Source organism: Triticum aestivum, chromosome 1D (genome assembly GCF_018294505.1).
Source record: "Triticum aestivum cultivar Chinese Spring chromosome 1D, IWGSC CS RefSeq v2.1, whole genome shotgun sequence".
Taxonomy (NCBI): domain Eukaryota; kingdom Viridiplantae; phylum Streptophyta; class Magnoliopsida; order Poales; family Poaceae; genus Triticum; species Triticum aestivum.
This window is the reverse complement of record NC_057796.1, coordinates 345,567,540-345,589,666: the sequence shown is the minus strand read 5'-3', so window position 1 is coordinate 345,589,666 and position 22,127 is coordinate 345,567,540. Positions and strand designations below refer to the sequence as shown.

At 46.3% G+C, this 22,127-nt stretch overlaps 2 protein-coding genes across 2 annotated transcripts in view; both read left to right on the top strand.

Moving 5' to 3' along the window:
• Positions 1 to 13,609: 13,609 nt before the first annotated feature.
• On the top strand, positions 13,610 to 17,229 carry LOC123181953 (BI1-like protein). Its single transcript, XM_044594375.1, has 4 exons — positions 13,610 to 14,020; positions 16,304 to 16,417; positions 16,498 to 16,655; positions 16,768 to 17,229. The coding sequence occupies exons 1-4, from the start codon at positions 13,711 to 13,713 to the stop codon at positions 16,972 to 16,974; spliced, it is 789 nt and encodes a 262-aa protein (XP_044450310.1). The 5' UTR covers positions 13,610 to 13,710; the 3' UTR covers positions 16,975 to 17,229.
• A 4,541-nt stretch (positions 17,230 to 21,770) lies between these two features.
• The window catches only part of LOC123181951 (uncharacterized), an 8,368-nt gene continuing 8,011 nt past the window's right edge, over positions 21,771 to 22,127 (top strand). Inside the window, exon 1 of the mRNA XM_044594374.1 lies at positions 21,771 to 21,989. Coding sequence (XP_044450309.1) covers positions 21,849 to 21,989 — 141 coding nt within the window. The 5' untranslated portion in view covers positions 21,771 to 21,848. The remainder of the gene's footprint in view (positions 21,990 to 22,127) is intronic.

Sequence of the window (22,127 nt, the reverse complement as noted above, 5' to 3'; positions counted from 1 at the left end):
GTCGGGACCCGAGGACGCAGAGCACTTAGAAGAGCGTAAAAAGGGGAAAGTTGGCGCGGGCCTAACCTAGCTGTACCACCGCCACTGACGTGCAATCGGCGCTACATAAGGAATTGCTTCAGGCTCGCTAAGATAAGTCATGCATCCGAGTTAGCCCAGCGCCATGTCTCAGGATTCTCGACTCTTGCAGCCTTGCTCCAGCAATGCCGCTTTCCTTTTCTGCCTTCAGGGAGCTGCTTGCACGCCAAAGGGGACATCTCGAGCATCACGCCTCGGGAGCTCTTACTGGACCTCGGTCCGCTCACCTCCTGGCATACCAGCGACGGCTGAAGCCTGCCCGGGGACTGGGACCAGCCGGCGTAGAGCACTAAGCTACCACGAGAACGAAAAGGGGGGACAATGCCGAAGCAAGACGCACGGCCACGAACATCATAATGGGAATAATTTTGGCGCAAAAGCTCTACAGATTCTTTACACACCCCACGGGGTTCATCTCAATTCCTCGCAGGGAACAAAAAAGAAGGCTTCCAGGAGTCATATCTACCGGCGCTGCCGCCGCCGCCATCATCAACAGTGGGCCATGGAGGGCGGACACCAACCCCATCCAGATCATTGACGGCGACGAGCAGATGCCACCGCTGCGCTCCGGGCACGGCGAAAGCTCGGGGGCATGTAGTTGTCATCGCTCCTCTCTGGAGTCTCGTCAGGCTCAGGAGAGTCACTGGACTCCCAGGAGCCGCCGCTGCTGCTGGAGGAGCTGTCGGCAGGACCAAGGGCAGGCCCAGCGCCTGCCGCTGCACCATCCTCGCGACCCCTCCAGGGCAGCACTCCAGGCGGCGGCCTTCCTCATCAAAGACCTTGAAGAACATCGTGGAGGCTGTTGGGGAACGTAGCAGAAATTCAAAATTTTCTACGCGTCACCAAGATCAATCTATGGAGTAATCTAGCAACAAGGGTAAGGGGAGTGCATCTACATACCCTTGTAGATCGCGAGCGGAAGCGTTCAAGAGAACGGGGTTGATGGAGTCGTACTCGTCGTGATCCAAATCACCGATGATCCTAGCGCCGAACGGACGGCACCTCCGCGTTCAACACACGTACGGAGCAACGACGTCTCCTCCTTCTTGATCCAGCAAGGGGGGAGGAGAGGTTGATGGAGATCCAGCAGCACGACGGCGTGGTGGTGGAAGTAGCGGGATCCCGTCAGGGCTTCGCCAAGCGCAAGCGGGGAGGAAGAGGTGTCACGGGAGGGAGAGGAAGGCGCCAGGGCTTGGATTTTGCTGCCCTCCCTTCCCCCCACTATATATAGGGCCAAGGGAGAGGGGGGGCGCAGCCTTGGCCCTTCCTCCAAGGAAGGGTGCGGCCAGGGAGGAGTCCTTCCCCCCCAAGGCACCTCGGAGGTGCCTTCCCCCTTTAGGACTCTCCCTTTTCCTTATCTCTTGGCGCATGGGCCTCTTGGGGCTGGTGCCCTTGGCCCATATAGGCCAAGGCGCACCCCCTACAGCCCATGTGGCCCCCCGGGGCTGGTGGACCCCCTTGGTGGACCCCCGGACCCCTTTCGGCACTCCCGGTACAATATCGATAAAGTGCGAAACTTTTCCGGCGACCAAAATAAGACTTCCCATATATAAATCTTTACCTCCGGACCATTCCGGAACTCCTCGTGACGTCCGGGATCTCATCCGGGACTCCGAACAACTTTCGGGTTACCGCATACTAATATCTCTATAACCCTAGCGTCACCGAACCTTAAGTGTGTAGACCCTACGGGTTTGGGAGACACGCAGACATGACCGAGACGACTCTCCGGTCAATAACCAACAGCGGGATCTGGATACCCATGTTGGATCCCACATGCTCCTCGATGATCTCATCGGATGAACCACGATGTCGAGGATTCAATCAATCCCGTATATAATTCCCTTTGTCTATCGGTATGTTACTTGCCCGAGATTCGATCGTCGGTATCCCAATACCTTGTTCAATCTCGTTACCGGCAAGTCTCTTTACTCGTTCCGTAACACATCATCCCGTGATCAACTCCTTGGTCACATTGTGCACATTATGATGATGTCCTACCGAGTGGGCCCAGAGATACCTCTCCGTTTACACGGAGTGACAAATCCCAGTCTCGATTCGTGCCAACCCAACAGACACTTTCGGAGATACCTGTAGTGCACCTTTATAGCCACCCAGTTACGTTGTGACATTTGGTACACCCAAAGCATTCCTACGGTATCCGGGAGTTACACAATCTCATGGTCTAAGGAAATGATACTTGACATTAGAAAAGCTCTTAGCAAACAAACTACACGATCTTGTGCTAGGCTTAGGATTGGGTCTTGTCCATCACATCATTCTCCTAATGATGTGATCCCGTTATCAACGACATCCAATGTCCATGGTCAGGAAACCATAACCATCTATTGATCAACGAGCTAGTCAACTAGAGGCTTACTAGGGACATGGTGTTGTCTATGTATCCACACATGTATCTGAGTTTCCTATCAATACAATTCTAGCATGGATAATAAACGATTATCATGAACAAGGAAATATAATAATAACCAATTTATTATTGCCTCTAGGGCATATTTCCAACAGAGGCACTGTCGTACTCGAAGTGGATGGCGAGGCCCCCCTCCACACGGCAAGTGCGGGCGACCTCGCCCCTTCCACGGGTCATGAAGATCTTGCCCGGGGAGACGACCTCGACCTCCGCTCCCGTTGCCGGGGTGCTGCACTCGGCATGCTGCAACCATAGCTCGAGCGGCCCCCTTGGCAGCATCTCTTCGGCGAAGAACTACGGGAATCTGATCCACGTGCGCGGTGGCATCGCCGCCCACACCATGAGCTCGCGCGAGGAGCCCTCGGCATGAGTTCGTGGACCGGCGGCGCATGCCACCACAGCCTGACCACCACGGCCGTGACGCGAGCGGCGCGGGGCGCTACCTCCTCCTCCTAGCCCTGCGCTTGGGTGTACAAGGGCAACGGGTAGCCAGGAGGAGGCCGCTCGTACCAAGGCCTTGTCACCTCCTGCCTCACGACGACGTCGCGGGAGCGGGCCAACCTCTTGTTCGGCGAAAGTTGCCCCTGCTCTTCGCGGGGGGGTTTTCCTTTCTCAGCGACGGAGAATCTCCTTATCGGCGCCATGAGTGTCGCGGCAAGATGGAAAGGCTAGGAGGAGGAAGAAGAAGAAGCAGGCGGCGTGGAGAAGGAGATGAGCAACGGGGGCTCCGCCCCTCTCCTCATTTATAGCCAGAAGGAGACCAACCGCCGGCCTCCACGACCACAGGTAATGATGGTTTTTCTTCTGCATGCAGCAGGGACTCGTCAAGTCGAACGATTGCCGAGGCAAGCGTGGGGAAGTGGAGATGCCCACGTCCCATCAATCGCCACACGTCAATCAAGGCCGCAGGCGGTTGGGGCCCGCGGTGCTCTGCACTTGCCCTTTGGCTTCGCCTCGAAGCCAAGTCCGAGCGCGCCTTGGGCCCGGGGGCTACTGTCGGCGTCCTGGGAACGGGGGTACCCAGACTTGCCTGCCTGCGGCCCACGGCGTGGCTCCACCAACGGCCCCGTACGGCCCAACTTCGGCAGCAACAACTCAAGACCCTCGCGAGGCAGACGACACCAAGACCTCCGTGGGGGTGGCCTCACTAGGCTGGCTCCCGAGGAGCGGAGATATCTATGCAAGGGGCACCTCGCGAGGCTCACATAACGTGAGCCATGACGACCAAGGCCAGGCGGGCGCCAGCGGGCGTAGTGTACCAGTTTCCTCTTTGGTGCTAAAGAGGCAAGCACAGGCGAGGAGTCCCGAGGCATCAGGCAAAGGATTCCATATCGGTGCAACAAGACCAAGACCAGTAGGACGGCAGGACGGAGGTCACCGCGGAGCCCACAGCGGCGTCACCACCATAGCCTTTGGCAGGCAAAGACCACCTTTTGTCAGGATAGCTTGTCATAGTTGTCCCCCTTTAAACTTGGTCGTTGTGGGATCCCTTCCCGCCTAACATTTGGGAAGAGGACCAGGGCCTCTATAAATAGGACTAACCACCACCATAGGAGGGGGGGTGATTGGAATCACCCTCACACACACCAACTGATCGAGCTCAAGAACACTTCTCCTCCTGAGGGTGTTCATCCATTGTACTAGTTCATCCTTAGCCCTCGAGGCAATCCACCACACCATACTGGAGTAGGGCACTACACCACGCGGTGGCCCGAACCAGTATAAACCTCTGTGTCCCGTGTTCTTTGGCTTCGTCGAGCTAGGCCGTGAGATCGTTGAGCGAGTGAACTAGGGAGAGAGAATCCTTCGTGCGCACCCCAGAGTTCGAACCTCATAAGGGTTTGCCGGAACCCAGAATCCGACAAAGACCGGTTCCACCGACATACATGCAACTAGTTTTGCATAAAGGTGGCAGGTGGGTGTCTGTTTCTCCTACTTTAGTTGAATCAAATTTTACTGCGGCCGGTCCTTGTTGAAGGTTAAAACAGCAAACTTGATAAATCACCGTTGTCGTTTTGATGCATAGGTAAGAACGGTTCTTGCTAGAAGCCCGTAGCAGCCACGTAAAACTTGCAACAACAAAGTAGAGGACGTCTAACTTGTTTTTGCAGGGCATGTTGTGATGTGATATGGTCAAGACATGATGTGATATACGTTATTGTATGAGATGATCATGTTTTGTAAAAGTTATCGGCAACTGGCAGGAGCCTTATGGTTGTCGCTTTATTGTATGAAATGCAAACGCCATGTAATTGCTTTACTTTATCACTATGCATTAGCGATAGTTGTAGAAGCAATAGTTGGCGAGACGACCATGACGCTACGATGGAGATCAAAGGTGTCAAGACGGTGACGATGGCGATCATGACGGTGCTTTGGAGATGGAGATCAAAGGCACAAGATGATGATGGCCATATCATGTCACATATTTTGATTGCATGTGATGTTTATCTTTTATGCATCTTATTTTGCTTAGTACGGCGGTAGCATTATAAGATGATCCCTCACTAAAATTTCAAGGTATAAGTGTTCTCCCTGAGTATGCACCGTTGCGACAGTTCGTCGTGCCGAGACACCACGTGATGATCGGGTGTGATAAGCTCTACGTTCACATACAATGGGTGCAAGACAGTTTTGCACATGCGGAATACTCGGGTTAAACTTGACGAGCCTAGCATGTACATACATGGCTTCGGAACACTGGAGACCGAAAGGTCGAACGTGAATCATATAGTAGATATGATCAACATAGAGATGTTCACCATTGAAGACTACTCCATCTCACGTGATGATTGGACATGGTTTGGTTGATATGGATCACGTGATCATTAGATGACTCAAGGGATGTCTATCTAAGTGGGAATTCTTAAGTAATATGATTAATCTAACTTAATTTATCATGAACTTAGTCCTGATAGTATTTGCATATCTATGTTGTAGATCAATAGCTCGCGTATAGCTCCCCTATTTTATTTTTGATATGTTCCTAGAGAAAACTAAGTTGAAAGATGATAGTAGCAATGATGCAGACTGGGTCCGTGATCTGAGGATTATCCTCATTGCTGCACAGAAGAATTATGTCCTTGATGCACCACTAGGTGACGAACCTGTTGCAGGAGCAGATGCAGACGTTATGAACGTTTTGCAAGCTCAGTATGATGACTACTTGATAGTTTAGTGCACCATGCTTTAAGGCTTATAAGCGGGACTTCAAAAATATTTTGAACTCCATGGAGCATTCCAAGAACTAAAATTGGTATTTCAGACTCATGCCCGTGTCGAGAGGTATGAGACCTCTGACAAGTACTTTGCCTACAAGATGGAGGAGAATAGCTCAGCTAGTGAGCATGTGCTCAGAATGTCTGGTACTACAATCGCTTGAATCAAGTGGGAGTTAATCTTCCAGATAAGATAGTGATTGACAGAGTTCTCTAGTCACTATCCCCAAGTTACTAGAACTTCGTGATGAACTATAATATGCAAGGGATGACAAAAACGATTCCCAAGATCTTCGCGATGCTGAAATCAGCGAAGGTAGAAATCAAGAAATAACATCAAGTGTTGATGGTTAACAAGACACTAGTTTCAAGAAAAATGGCAAGGGAAAGAAAGGGAAACTTCAAAAAGAATGGCAAGAAAGTTGCCACTCCCATGAAGAAGCCCAAAGCTAGACCCAAGCCTGAAACTGAGTGCTTCTACTGCAAAGGAAATGGTCACTGGAAGTGGAACCGCCCTAGATACTTGACGGATAAGAAGGGTGGCAAAGTGAACAAAGGTATATTTGATATAGATGTTATTGATGTGTACTTTACTAGTGTTTATAGCAACCCCTCGGTATTTGATACTAGCTCAGTTGCTAAGAGTAGTAACTCGAAACAAGAGTTGTAAAATAAATAGAGACTAGTTAAGGGCGAGGTGACGATGTGTGTTGGAAGTGATTCCAAGGTTGATAAGATCACCATCGCATACTCCCTTTACCTTCGGGATTAGTGTTGAACCTAAAATAAATGTTATTTGGTGTTTGCGTTGAGCATGAATATGATTGGATCATGTTTATTTCAATACGGTTATTCATTTAAGTCAAAGAATAATTGTTGTTCAATTTACATGAATAAAACCTTCTATGGTCATACACTCAATATAAATGGTTTATTGAATCTCGATCGTGGTGATACACATATTCATAATATTGATGCCAAAAGATGCAAAATTGATAATGATAGTGCAACATACTTGTGGCACTGCCATTTAGGTCATATTGGTGTAAAGCGCATGAAGAAACTCCATGCGGATGGACTTTTGGAATTACTTGATTATGAATCATTTGATGCTTGCAAACCATGCCTCATGGGCAAGATGACTAAAACTCCGTTCTCCGGAACAATGGAGCGAGCCACTGACTTATTGGAAATAATACATACCAATGTTTGCGGTCCGATGAGTGCTGAGGCTAACGGCGGGTATCATTATTTTTTGACCTTCACAGATGATTTGAGCAGATATGTGTATATCTACTTAATGAAACACAAGTCTGAAACATTTGAAAAGTTCAAAGAATTTCAGAGTGAAGTGGAGAATCATCATAACAAGAAAATAAAGTTTCTACGATCTGATCGCGGAGGCGAATATTTGAGTCATGAGTTTGGCCTTCATTTAAAACAATGTGGAATAGTTTCACAACTCACACCACCTGGAACACCACAGTGTAATGGTGTGTCCGAACATCGTAACCGTACTTTATTAGATATGGTGCGATCTATGATGTCTCTTACCAATTTACCACCATCGTTTTGGGGTTATGCATTAGAGACAACTGCATTCACGTCAAATAGGGCACCATCTAAATCCGTTGAGACGACACCGTATGAACTATGGTTTGGCAAGAAACCTAAGGTGTCGTTTCTAAAAGTTTGGGGTTGTGATTCTTACGTGAAAAAGCTCCAGCCTGATAAGCTCGAGCCCAAATCGTAGGAGTGCGTCTTCATAGGATACCCAAAATAAATTGTTGGGTACACCTTCTATCATAGATCCGAAGGCAAGATCTTTGTTGCTAAGAATGGATCCTTTCTAGAGAAGGAGTTTCTCTCGAAAGAAGTGAGTGGGAGGAAAGTAGAACTTGATGAGGTAATTGTACCTTCTCTCGAATTGGGAAGTAGCTCATCACAGAAATCAGTTCCAGTGATGCCTACACCAACTAGAGAGGAAGCTAATGATAATGATCATGAAACTTTAGATCAAGTTACTACCGAACCTCGTAGGTCAACCAGAGCACGTTCCGCACCTGAGTGGTACGGTAATCCTGTTCTGGAAGTCATGTTACTAGACCATGACGAACCTACGAACTATGAGGAAGCAATGATGAGCACAGATTCCGCAAAATGGCTTGAGGCCATGAAATCTGAGATAGGATCCATGTATGAGAACAAAGTATGGACTTTGGTTGACTTGCCCGATGATTGGCAAGCCATAGAGAATAAATGGATCTTCAAGAAGAAGACTGACGCTGATGGTAATGTTACCATCTACAAAACTTGACTTGTTGCGAAAGGTTTTCGACAAAATCAAGGAGTTGACTACGATGAGACTTTCTCACCCGTAGCGATGCTTAAGTCTGTCCGAATCATGTTAGCAATTGCCGCATTTTATGATTATGAAATCTGGCAAATGGATGTCAAAAACTGCATTCCTTAATGGATTTCTCAAAGAAGAGTTGTATATGATGCAACCAGAAGGTTTTGTCGATCCTAAAGGAGCTAACAAAGTGTGCAAGCTCCAGCGATCCATTTATGGACTGGTGCAAGCATCTCAGAGTTGGAATATATGCTTTGATAGTGTGATCAAAGCATATGGTTTTATACAGACTTTTGGAGAAGCCTGTATTTACAAGAAAGTGAATGGGAGCTCTGTAGCATTTCTAATATTATATGTGGATGACATATTGTTGATTGGAAATGATATAGAATTTCTGGATAGCATAAAAGGATACTTGAATAAGAGTTTTTCAATGAAAGACCCCAGAGAAGCTACTTATACATTGGGCATCAAGATCTATAGAGATAGATCAAGACGCTTAATAGAACTTTCACAAAACACATACCTTGACAAGATTTTGAAGAAATTCGAAATGGATCAGTCAAAGAAAGGTTCTTGCCTGTGTTGCAAGGTGTGAAGTTGAGTAAGACTCAAAGCCCAACCACGGCAGAAGATAGAGAGAGAGTGAAAGTCATTCCCTATGCCTCAGCCATAGGTTCTATAAAGTATGCCATGTTGTGTACCAGACATATTGTGTACCTTACCATGAGTTTGGCAAGGCGGTACAATAGTAATCCAAGAGTAGATCACTGGACAACGGTCAAAATTATCCTTAGTTACCTAAGAGGACTAAGGAAATGTTTCTCGGTTATGGAGGTGACAAAGAGTTCGTCGTAAAGGGTTACGTCGATGGAAGCTTTGACACTAATCTAGATGACTCAGTGTCTCAATCTGGATACATATTGAAAGTGGGAGCAATTAGCTAGAGTAGCTCCGTGCAGAGTATTGTAAACATAGAAATTTGCAAAATACATATGGTTCTGAATGTGGCAGACCCGTTGACTAAAACTTCTCTCACAAAGCAAAACATGATCACACCTTAGTACTCTTTGGGTGTTAGTCACATAGCGATATGAACTAGATTGTTGACTCTAGTAAACCCTTTGGGTGTTGGTCACACGACGATGTGAACTATGGGTGTTAATCACATAAAGATGTGAACTATTGGTGTTAAATCACATGGCGATGTGAACTAGATTATTGACTCTAGTGCAAGTGGGAGACTGAAGGAAATATTCCCTAGAAGCAATAATAAAGTTGTTATTTATATTTTCTTATATCATGATAAATGTTTATTATTCATGCTAGAATTGTATTAACCGGAAACTTGATACATGTGTGGATACATAGACAAAACATCGTGTCCCTAGTAAGCCTCTACTAGACTAGCTCGTTAATCAAAGACATGTGTTGTCATTTGAAGAACGGGATCACATCATTAGGAGAATGATGTGATGGTCAAGACCCATCCGTTAGCTTAGCATGTTGATTGTTCAGTTTTATTGCTATAGCTTTCTTCATGTCATATACATATTCCTTTGACTATGAGATTATGCAACTCCCGGATACCGGAGGAATACCTTGTGTGCTATCAAACGTCACAACATAACTGGGTGATTATAAAGATGCTCTACAGGTATCTCCGAAAGTGTTTGTTGGGTTGGCATAGATCGAGATTAGGATTTTTCACTCCGAGTATCGGAGAGGTATCTCTGGGCCCTCTCGGTAATGCACATAATGATAAGCCTGACAAGCAATGTGACTAATGAGTTAGTTGCGGGATGATGCATTATGGAACGAGTAAAGAGACTTGCCGGTAACGACATTGAACTAGGTATGAAGATACCGACGATTGAATCTCGGGCAAGTAACATACCGATGACAAAGGGAATAACGTATGTTGTCATTACAGTACGACCGATAAAGATCTTCGTAGAATATGTGGGAACCAATATGAGCATCCAGGTTCCGCTATTGGTTATTGACCAGAGAGGTGTCTAGGTCATGTCTACATAGTTCTCGAACCCGTAGGGTCCGCACGCTTAACGTTCGATGACGATTTTGTATTATATGAGTTATGTAATTTGTTGACCGAATGTTGTTCGGAGTCCCGGATGAGATCATGGACATGACGAGGAGTCTCGAAATGGTCGAGAAGTAAAGATTCATATATTGGACGATGATATTCGGACACCGGAAGTGTTCCGGGGGTACCGGGTGCATACCGGGTCATCGGAAGGGGTTCCGGGCATCCCCCCGGCAACTACATGGGCCTTAATGGGCCAAGAGGGGGATAGACCAGCCCCTAAGGGGCTGGTGCGCCCCTCCCATATGGGCAGGCCAAATTGGAGTAGAAAAGGAGAAGGAAGAAAGGAAAAAAAGGGAATAGGATCCCCCTTCCCGCTCTTCCCTTCCTACTCCGAATAGGAATAGGAAAGGGGGGAGACCGAATTGGGAGGATCCCAAGTAGGATCCCTCCTACTTGGGGCGCCCCCTTGGCCGCCTCTCCTCCCCTCCAACCTATATATATGAAGGGGGGCACCGCTAGAACACACACCAACAATTGTTAGCCGTGTGCGGCGCCCCCCTCCAAAGTTTACGCTCCGGTCATATCTTCGTAGTGCTTAGGTGAAGCCCTGCGCGGATCACTTCACCATCACCGTCACCAGGCCGTCATGCTGACGGAACTCTCCCTCGACACTTTGCTGGATCAAGAGTTTGAGGGACGTCATGGAGCTAAACGTGTGCAGAACTCGGAGGTGCCGTACGTTCGGTGCTTGATCGGTCGGAACGAGAAGAAGTTCGACTACATCAACCGTGTTATCAAATGCTTCCGCTTTCGGTCTATAAGGGTACGTAGACACACTCTCCCCCTCTCGTTGCTATGCATCTCCTAGATAGATCTTGCGTGAGCATAGGAAATTTTTTGAAATTGCCTGCTACGTTCCCCAACAGCCTAGGCCATATTTCTTCTTGTTTGAGAGCTTCCCGAAGCTTAGCCGCTGTTCTCTTTTCTTCCTCCGATGGGCCTCGCCTGATGGACTGCCTCCGCAGCTTATCTAACTTTTTCTGAAGCTGACGAACTGATCTGGTGAGGCATCCAAATTCTCATGTTCCCCAAGGTTCAAGTGTTCGCTGCAACGCACCCAACGATTCAACTATCCCTTGCAGTCCTGGGGAACGATTCTGCTGCAACCATGTTTCTGTGACTAAATTCTCATAGTCCATATGAGTCTGCCACACGTTCTCATATCAAAACTGTCTCGATCGTCGACCGCCATGATCATGTGGTTTGTCTCTGATTTCAGCAACAATGAAACAGTGGTCCGGCTCCACCGCACTGATATGACGTACTCGAATGAATTCATAATGCTGACGAAAAGCCTCGTTCGCAAAGGCACGATCAAGCCTGGCCTTGACGTTAGCATCTCCATCCTGTCTATTGTCCCAAGTATAGGGCAATCCAGTCCACCCTAGGTCTTGGAAAGCAACATCATCAACAACCTCTCTGAAGGCTCGCATTTGCCATTCCGGTCGGGCCGATCGACTAAAATGCTCATCACCATACAGAGTCTCGTTGAAATCACCCATGCATAGCCATCCAGCATGCGGCAATGCATACAGGGTTCTTAGAAAGCGCCAACTATGGTGTCTATTCTCAGCTCTAGGTGCTCCATAGAAACCCGTGAATCTCCACTCTAGGGAGTTTTGATCCTTCATCCGCACCATTTATCAATATGGACGGAACTATAATTTTTCAACTGAACATCATATTCCTTGGACCAGAAAAGACCTATACCACCACTTAGTCCTTCACTGTCCACAGCAAAGCATCCCGCGAAACCTAGTTGGTGACGCAGATCTTCTACTCTTTTCGCCCTGATTTTAGTCTCCATAACAAACAGCAGGGCAGGAACTTCTTGCTTCACAATGCCGCGAAGCTCACGAACCGCCTCAGGGTTCCTAAGCCTCCAGCAGTTCCATCTCAAACAATTCATTGCGACCGGCAGGGCTGCAACGCAGCCTCTGCCGAATTTTCAGGTGTAGGTTTCTTTTTCTTAGTGTCCCGTACAAGCTCTTCCTCCTCTTCATGAGAAGTATGTCCATCACCCTCCATTACCTTACCAGCCAGATGATCAGTGTGTACGGAGCTGTTACCATCGGTAAGGAGAAGCTGACGACTTGCTACTGGCCGATACACTTGTTTTGGCGCCTCTTTCCTCTTATTATTCTGTGATCTATTTTTCAGTGGAGAGTTCACCTCCACTTGTTCCTTGCCAACAGTAGTTGAATTCCGGGACTCCCTCTGGCTGCTCATGTGTGCGTGCTATTCTTTCGATGTGTCGTCGCCAGATGTCGTCCTTCTTTTATCCTCTGGTGCCCTTAACTTAGGGCCAAACTGCAGTTCTCCTTTCTCATCCCCAGGTCCTGGGTTGGGGCAAAAAGGGTCGTGACCTAGACGGCCGCAAGAGAAGCAAGAGTGTGGCACTTGCTCGTATTGTATGTCATATAGATCAGTTTTGCCCCTCTTGGCTGATTCGATCAAGATCCACCTCCCCAATGGCTTCTTGACGTCAATAGAGACTCTCGCACGCAAATATCCACCAACATGATCAAACTGAATAGAAGTGGCTGCCTTATCAATTTGCTGCGCAATCAATTTTCCCCATGTATCGTTTCGCAGATTGCATGGGAGATTTGGAACCCTAGCCCATAAGCTGAGCCGGTTAAACTAAACCTCATCAGGTCTCATGCAATCCTCAAACTCAGCCAATATGACGGCATTTTTGTTGATATGCCAAGGTGAACCTTCCCAAATCCTTTCGCGATCGCGCTGGGATTCGAATTCTGCCACAAAGGTGTTCTCTCCTATCGATCGGAATTGGAGTCCCATAGGGTTTCCCCACGCCGACCGAAGTGCATTGGTTATGGTCTGAATATGGAGGAGATTCCGATGCAAGACCCTGCCCGCCAAGAGCCACTTTTTCGGTTTCCCTTCTTCCCTATCATCAATCACCAGCGGTGTCGCCTCCTCGTCGGTGATCCCTAGTTTCCTGAGTTTCTCCTCGAGCAAGACCCTAGCCGTTCGTGGGGAGGCTGGATCCGCTGCCCGATGATCGCCGCTGGCTGATGCAGACATCTTCTAGCGGAATCCAGGGGCGCAACGCCGTGAAGATCCGGCGTACGCCGTCGAGTTCCGCTCGAAACCCTACTCGCCAGAGGTTTTTAGGTCTCACGGAAAAAAGCGAGGGTGCCAGGTTTCTGAGGGGAAAAACTTACACACACATACGAGTAAACAAGTGTACAGTACATGTATTTAGGACTAACTTGACACTCATCGATTAATCATTTGTGGTGTATTTTACTCTTTTTAGGCAAAAAATAATTTTCAAGAAAAAATAACATGCCAAATTGGGCCCACAGGGCAGAAAAGTTCGGCACCACCCACGAGTACGCGTAGCGCTAGCGAATAGATATACACACACACAGCACCATTTCTCCCCGAAGAAAAAACAAATCTATATAGTATCCCCAATTCGCCGCCCATCGAACAAACCGCGTCCCAACCGAAATCCCCAATTCCCCACCCCAGAGCGTCGGCGAGAGAGATGGCGTCGGCGACGGAGATGCAGCCGCTGGCACCGTCGGGCTACCGCCGGGCGCCGGAGATGAAGGAGAAGGTGGAGGCGTCGTCGATCGACCTGGAGGCGGGGAACGGGGAGACGCTCTACCCGGGGATCTCGCGCGGGGAGAACGCCCTCCGCTGGGGCTTCATCCGCAAGGTCTACGGCATCCTCTGCGCGCAGCTGGTCCTCACCACCGTCGTCTCCGCCATCACCGTCTTCCACCCCACCCTCAACGCCACGCTCTCCAACTCGCCCGTCCTCGCGCTCGTGCTCGCTGTCCTCCCCTTCATCCGTAAGTGCTCTAGTTTTCTCTCCCGTCTGGTGCCATCCTTGACCTTGTCGTGGCGCGTTTATTCTGTGATGAATCTGACGACACCTAGAAATTCGTTGACCTCGCCTCAATTAGCAGTTTGCTTGACCCGTTGGTTGTAGGACGCCCAGCTGTTCGAATCAACAGCGTAGATCGTGGATCTAGCTAGTTCAAGATGCAATAGTTTGATCCAGTGGATTTGGGTTACAAATTTTAGTTACATTATATGTGTTTTTCTTCTTTCCAAATCGAATTGTGAATTAAGATGAAGCCGTTCATAATCAGCAAGCAACGAATCCATGGTGATATACATGCAATAGGAATAATGCTGAAACTGTTACCATGCCCTTAATAACATGATATATGTATTCTAGTTTGACTGTAGTTGTGTGCAACGGGCCTATATGAAGGGTTATATGCACCTGTGGTTTGCCTCCACGACATAGGGCCTGAAGACATCAGAGTTTCTTCAGACAACTTAATGTGGAGTCGAGTTTGGAGTGTAGCCAGCAGGACAGGGTTCTAAATAGACGCCTTGATGGTTGCCACCACTCAAGGTAGCCACTATATGGATATACATCAAATGTCAAGGTTTAGTAGGCCTTGGTACTCCCTCCGTCCGGAAATATTTGTCGGAGAAATGGATGTATCTAGATGCATTTTAGTTCTAGCATTGTTTTAATGGCGTATTGTGTTTTATGGCGAGCGACCCCCTTTACAGCATTATAGCGACGATATAGCGACGCCATAAAGGTATTGCGATCCTGGGTCTGTATGGCGATTGACCCCCTTCACACCTGTATATCGTCACTATAGCGACAAGATACGGACGCCTTTAAAACAATGAGCTCTAGATACATCCATTTTTATCCATTTCTCCGACAAGTATTTTCAGACGGAGGGAGTATCAGTTTAGCATGCCTTGAGGTGCGGTAAAGGCCTTCATAGCGACCAGAGTTTTTTGTTCAATTTGTTTCCTTGATAAAATAATTGGCTTCCCCAACAACCTAATTGACAGCACAAAACATGGATGGGATAGTGTTTACACTTTGACTCAAATGAAAGTGAGCTGGGGGACTTGGTACTTGATGACCATTCTGATAGTGTTGGCCATGTTGGAAGTGAGAGAGACTAGAAAGTTTGGGACCGACTATAAGTCAGGTACCTGAAAATGAAAGTCCATCAGTCACTTTCAACCAGAGCCGTTAGATCTTCATCCAACGATCGAAAACAGATCCGTCACGCACTGTTCATTTTCTACCTCCCTCTCTTCTTCCTCGTGACGCCGCCGGCCTGCCCCGCCCTAACCGCCGGCCTCCACCACCCGCGGCCGGCGGGCGCTACTGCGCACCGCCTTGCCGCCCCGCCCTCCCCTCAATCTCCCCGTGCCAGAAGGAAGAAGGTGACTGACGCTAGAGAAATTTTCAGGTACCTGAGAAATAGCAAAACCGAGAAAGTTTTAGTTTACTACTCCCTCCGATCCAAAATAAGTGTCGCAGTTTTGAACTAAGGTTGAACTAAGGGAGTAGTAGTTTGTGTTGATAGTTAGTGTGACATGGATGCAAGTAGAGATAGTATTGTATTTGAGGAACTGTAATAGGTACTAATTTTCCTGTATAGCTCTGTTTCTGTCTGTCCGTGTAGGTTATGATGCAGGTAAAGATGTTTTGGTCTCATATTGTTTGGCTGTTTAGTTCCTTTCATCATTAGAAAGTTGAAGCTAGTAGTGACTAAATTCTTATCAATGTCCTATGTGAAACAATCTATGATACATGTATAACAAATTGATCAGTTGTGTGTTTTCTCTCTAGTTCATATTCCCCACAAATATTACATTTTGAAGTTACTGAACCACTTTCAGCAATAGCAGTTATCTCCGTAGGTGTATATAAATTGCGAACATTTATTTGTTGTGAAATTTTCTTATTTGAGCAAACTGATTCTTGGTAAAATCATACTTACACCATCAAATTAGACACAAATATGATAAAGTCCTAATGATTAATATTTAGTCCAGTAGGATATGGAGAAATACTTTGGCAGGAGTCTCAAGTCTCAGAACATAGAGTGCAAGAGAATAGAAATTCTGCCTGTGTTAGTATTTCCAGCAGCATCAATCCATCACACTGAAGCACTCCCAGACCCCTTCCCCTGGACCATCTTTTGAGTTCTGAGAGAATGCTGATCAGATGACAGTCCATTGTTGTTATTTTGTATCAGAAGATATTTTTTTCCTAACAGCTAATTTTGTGATATTTGTTGCAGTGATGATCCCATTGTACATCTATCAGCACAGACACCCTCACAATCTTGCTATCTTGGGTTTGTTCACTCTGTGCTTGAGCTTCAGCATTGGTGTGGCTTGTGCAAACACTGAAGGTTCGTTTCTTTCATATAATTGTTTTCATTGTCTTCTTGCTTTAGACTAGTTTTATTAAATGCTCACTTGTATGTTGCAGGAACTATTGTGCTTCAAGCATTGGTACTGACCTCAGCTGTGGTTGTCTCTCTGACTGCATACACATTCTGGGCCGCAAAGAAGGGCAAGGAATTTAGTTACCTTGGACCATTTCTGTTTTCTGCTCTCACCATCCTGGTCGTGATAAGCTTTACCCAGGTAACATGCATGATGAACTTTGGAAAATATCGTTTAACTGACTCGCATAGAAGCATTCCGGTTGTACATTCCACTAGTCGTAACCCTTGTGCCGCAAAATGCTGTGTTCCAGATCTTCTTCCCATTCGGACCTGCATCGAATGCTGTGATTGGCGGGTTTGGAGCTCTAGTCTTCTCAGGCTTCATCGTCTACGACACTGAGAACTTGATAAAGCGCCACACTTACGACGAGTACATCTGGGCGTCTGTTGAGCTTTACCTCGACATCCTCAACCTCTTCCTGACCATCCTACAGATGCTCAGGCAGAATGACAACTGATGGGTCCTGTCTGAACCACCAGGACCTTGTGCCAACCCAGGCATATGTCCAACATTTATCAAGTCTTTTGAATTGCTATCTACATAACTCGGAAGACATGGTAGTGAGTTTTTGCCATCATCCAGAGATGAGGCCAAAGTACAACCATATGTATAGGTGTTCTACTGTGAGTTTATGTGCCTGAGTGTTGTTAAACTGCCAACAATCAGTGATCGTATGAACGTTTTGTACCAATAATTGTCGCGTCGTTTCGTATGTGTGTGTTATTTGTCCCGTTACTCCTTAGTGCAACTCCAACGTGGTTCACCAAAGTGGCTCCTTAGTGCAACTCCAACGTGGTTCACCAAAGCGACCATGTATGGATCGTGGAGTCTGGGGTGTAGTTTGCACGTCCAAAATCCCCCAGACCGTAAACAAACTTGTGGGAGGTTTGAGGGAGTTAGGACACCGACACACTCGGCCCACCCAAAACCTCTCTTTCCCTCCGCTTTCTACCTTTCATCTGCACCCAGGCGCCTTTACTCCGCCACCATTGCAGCCCGGGTACCGTTCGCCCTCTGTGTTCGGACACCATGCCCTACAAGTGTTCGGCCAAATGCTATTGAGATTTTATTTTATATTCTCCTTGTTTAACATGAAGCAAGCACAATGACAGGGTATACGGTAAGGGTGATGCATTGTTATGCGACGCGTTGTTGGGAACAAGTGCATGGTTTGTAGGCATGAAGCAAAAGGGCATGATATTTTGACAACACATGCATTCTTAGTTTCATGGGCATAAGCACTACGCGCCCTACAACTTGGATGTGATCCATGGCAATGTGAAGTCGCTACTCCATCGATTGTATACCATTTCAACGCCGTCATGAATTACGATGCGATTGCACAAGTGTAAAGAAGGTGGCTACGGGCATGTCAATCATGGGGATCGTAAGTTTTGCTTCTTATTGCTTTACGTGTTGATCAATTCATTGATTCACTCAATACTGTAACTGGATGATCATGTCATTCTATAGTCCGGACACGCTGCCGCGCTGTACCGAAGGATGGAGGGCAAGTCCTTGACATTGATGCATTGTTGGATGATCCTCTAGGGGCACAACATATGGATAAACAACATGTGTCGATGAAGCAGAGAAAGCTTGAGACGAAGGCTGCTTTTGAGGAGTATGGTTGAATTTGGATCGATGAATTTTGAAAACTTATTGAACATCCGAAGCTTTTAGGATTTAAATGTACGTGGAATTGATGTCGATCAATGATTCAAAGTGAGGCTGCATGGCGGATATTTGGTTTAGTTTACTCTATTTTCTTTGGAAAATAGACGATATTTGATGCATAAGGTTGAATGGCCGCCTTCCTAACCACTGTTCACAGACACTTGTACGTAGACATTTGGTGTGTCTGCTCTGATAAATCGCATTGGAGTCTTCTTTTGACATTTATTAGCAATGCTACACCTACGTAAGAAATATTACGTGATTAACGTAACAACTGAGAAGGACTTTTTTGGTTGGAGGAAATTAGAGGAGGGAGGTCTACCCAGCTGAATTCAGGGGATGGAGAGATTAGATAGGAAGATTAAGTAAAAGCTTCATAACAGTTTCGTGGTGGGCTAGGGATACCACTGTCCTTCTAATTATTCAATCATAGGTTGGTTCTCCAGCGCGGTTCATTATGTCAAAAATACAATAACCCTACACCAGAGTTGTGAGAAGAGACACTATCGTTGACTACGAAAGCGTATGTGGTGCGTCAATCTCAAAATGATGCGCCGACTACGAACCGGGTTGGAGCTGCACTTCCTCGAGTAGTTTATACGTGCAGTTCCTAGTCCACACATACTTGGATGGATACTTGGCGAGCGCTAGGCTTCCAGATGGGCTGGCCCATTTATCGGTTTTCTCACATCGGCCGTTAACCTATTTTTTCTTTTCTTCTTGTATTTTTATATTTTTAGTTTTTATTTAATTTTTAATCAAGGGACATTTTATAATTTATGAATACTTTTTAAAATTTAGAACATTTCTTGAATTTAATGAACATTCTCATGAAATTCAGATTTTTTCCCAAATTCGTGAACCTTTTTTGAAAGTTGAATCATTCCAAAATTTCGGAATTTTTTATATTCAAAACATTTTCTGAAATCCCGTGCATCTTGTTGAATTCTTGTGAACATTTTTAGAAACGGAAAAAGAGTAAAAAGAAGAAAAAGGAAAACGAAAAAATGGGCTGGCCCAAACTGCGCTTTGCCTGCCCAGTGCCGCCCATTTTGCGAATTCAATATTTTTTCAAATTTGTGAGCAATTTCTAAATTTTATGAATTTCGAAATATTTATTTTGAAAAAATAAGGATTTTCTAAATTCAAGAACATTTTTTGATAAAGCATAAATAAAATCATGAATGTTTTTATGAGAAATCATTTTTAATGAAATTTGGAACATTTTGCAAAAATTAAAATTAAAAATTAAAAAAATAAATGAAAATGAAAAAACACACGCGCGAGAATGGGCCGACCCATTTGCCTATGCTTTCACGCGCTGCCTCACATAGCTGGCTCTTCCGAGAGAGCAACTAACTATAGGTTAGCCCTTGCTGGGGACCTCCAGAGGTCACTTTTGATGCCCTTAGAGCATGCTAAGTGGTGCATCCAGCCGTCGTCACATGTTGCATGCTGGACGCTCCCTCTTAATTTATTTTCTATTTTTCCGTACACATTTTTGGGTTTTAGATGAGTTTTATTTGGGTTTTTTAGAATTTTGGTTTTCGTCCGGTTTTGGCTAGGTTTTGGAGGGAAAAAAATCATGAATTATTCTGTGCGTTTTTTTGCTTTCACGAGAAGCATAAATTTAACATTTCTGTAATACTTGTTCAACATTGTTTTCAAATGCTTGATTCATATTTTTTAAATACATGATCATATTTTTCCATACACATTTTTTTGTATACATGATAAACACTTTCTCTATATGCATTTAACATTTTTTCAAATGCTTGGTCAACATTATTCAAATCTTTTTGTAATATAGAATATGTAAAAGTATATATAAAGTTAAAGAAAAGAAAAAAAAGTAAAAAAAAAAGAGAATATGGCCTGTGGCCTATGGTCATCGGCGCGATAGGCCAGACCAATAGAGCTCGCCTTCAGCGAAACTTCCACTCGTCTCGCTGTAGGCGAAGACATATCAGCGCCCTTTAACACGAGGTCTCGCCATGCCCTATGCGGGGAACAAGAGGTCATGTTTATGCGAGATCTTCAGTAATACGGAGTGCGCATAGCACGTGCTCTGGGCTGTAAGGTTGGGCGCCCAGAGAGAAAATTGCACCGCCGCATACCTCATGGGCCAGGCCCATTATTGGTTTTCTATCTAGAAATTATTCACACAAACATGAAATGTTCCCTTTATTCTAAAAGTTGTTCGTGTATTTTGAAAAATCATTAAACTCTAAAAGTGTTCACTCCTTTGAATAAAATGTTCATGTGATTTTCAAAAACTTCATGTTTTTATTTAGAAAGGTGTATACTACCTATTTTATAATTAGAATAGAAGACAAGCAAGCCACCAAGTTTATTCACGTAAGCTGAATTTATTTTATCCGTTGATCTCGATGTTGGCTGGGATTTATTTTTTCAGAAATCAGCCCATGATGTTCCTGATTTCTTACAAAAAGAAGGAAATTTGCATGATTTATTTGCGGAGAACCAAACGAAAACTGTCACAACACGCTCGCAAAAACAAGGCACAACAGGTGACCTAACAACCCACACAAGAACACACACACACCATCGAGGAGAAAAGGACTGTCGAGGTTGCCATCCTGTGCCATCATCATCACTTCTTCGCGAGCCAACGGCTGTGACTTGACCATTGATGACAACCACGAAGCCATCACGCGCAGGCAAAAGCTAAACCGTCAACCACACGCGCCGGTGACCAAGCAGCTCCGACTATGTGGACGAGCATTGCAGGAGAAAAAGTGTTGGGATTGCGCCAAGCCAGCGCCAGAACTGACCGCCTGCCTCGCGTCATCATCGGCGCGAGGGCCCACCTCAGCAGCTTTGACTCCAAAAAGACCAAGTGAAGCACGACAACCCCTCGAACACGCCGGATGAGACCGACTACCAAAATCCAGATGCAACCCAACTCCGCGTGAAGCTGCCATCGTTGCCACACAAGAAGTCGTGCAAACCATTCACATCGCCAACCGAGCATCTGTCGATCGCGATGTCATGCACGTTCAGCTCCAGGAAAGCGCGAATGGGACCAATGACCTTGAAGGCGACGCCCCCAAGAGGGTAGCGGCGTGGGAGAATGACGCCATCGCCTGACTCACAACGGAGTCTGAGGCCGACTCACACCATTGATTGGGATTTAATGGTCTACAAGTTACGCGCAATAGTTTTACATGTCACGTGTACACAAGGGCGGATCCAGAGAGAAATGGATGTGGTGCCCTATCATATAATCACACATATTTTTTTTGTCTAATGATGAAGTGTCACATACGCATCAAGTGGCATGCTCCCAATCCACACAAAAAAGGCATGCCGGGTACCCTTTGATTAGTTTTATTTTTAGATCACCCTCTCTAATTAGTTAGTCCCACTTTTTTTAGGGTTATTAGCCCCATATTTTTTCGAGGCAGGGTATTAGTCCCACATTTTTTGTGAAGTGAAGGTATTAGTCCCACATTTTTTTTGAGGAACCATTAGACCCACATAAGTACTCTCTCACACAAGCTAACACATGGGTCACAATCTGGCACCAATTATCCATCGCATGGCCCATGGGCCAGCATCCTAGTTGCCTCATCTCCTCTCTATGACACAGCGGCGAAAGGTGTGGGTGTGACGCAAGGCCCATCCGCCGAGATGAACCACGTCAAGTCGGCTCTTCTCTCAGGCCACCGCCCGCACCGTCTCGCGGCGGCGGCGCCGCAGCAGCTGGCGGCCACCGCGTCGTTCCACTCCACGCCTCCCCTGCAGCGGAAGCGCAAGACCCAGTGGCAGCACGTAAACATCTCCCTCCCTGTTGTGTTATTGATAGCTCGCGGGAAGATTTTTTATTTTTATTTTGTTAGATCCGCCTCTATTTGCAGTTGGTCGGTAGGCTGTTTGCTGAAATGCCTGTATGGGGGAAAGCCTGCCGTT

Excerpts from the sequence above, each read along its gene's own strand:
- LOC123181953 (XM_044594375.1), top strand. The coding sequence starts at position 13,711 with ATGGCGTCGGCGACGGAGATGCAGCCGCTGGCACCGTCGGGCTACCGC. Across the intron at positions 14,021-16,303 it reads CGCTGTCCTCCCCTTCATCC|TGATGATCCCATTGTACATC; the intron begins GTAAGTGCTCTA and ends TATTTGTTGCAG. Across the intron at positions 16,418-16,497 it reads GGCTTGTGCAAACACTGAAG|GAACTATTGTGCTTCAAGCA; the intron begins GTTCGTTTCTTT and ends TGTATGTTGCAG.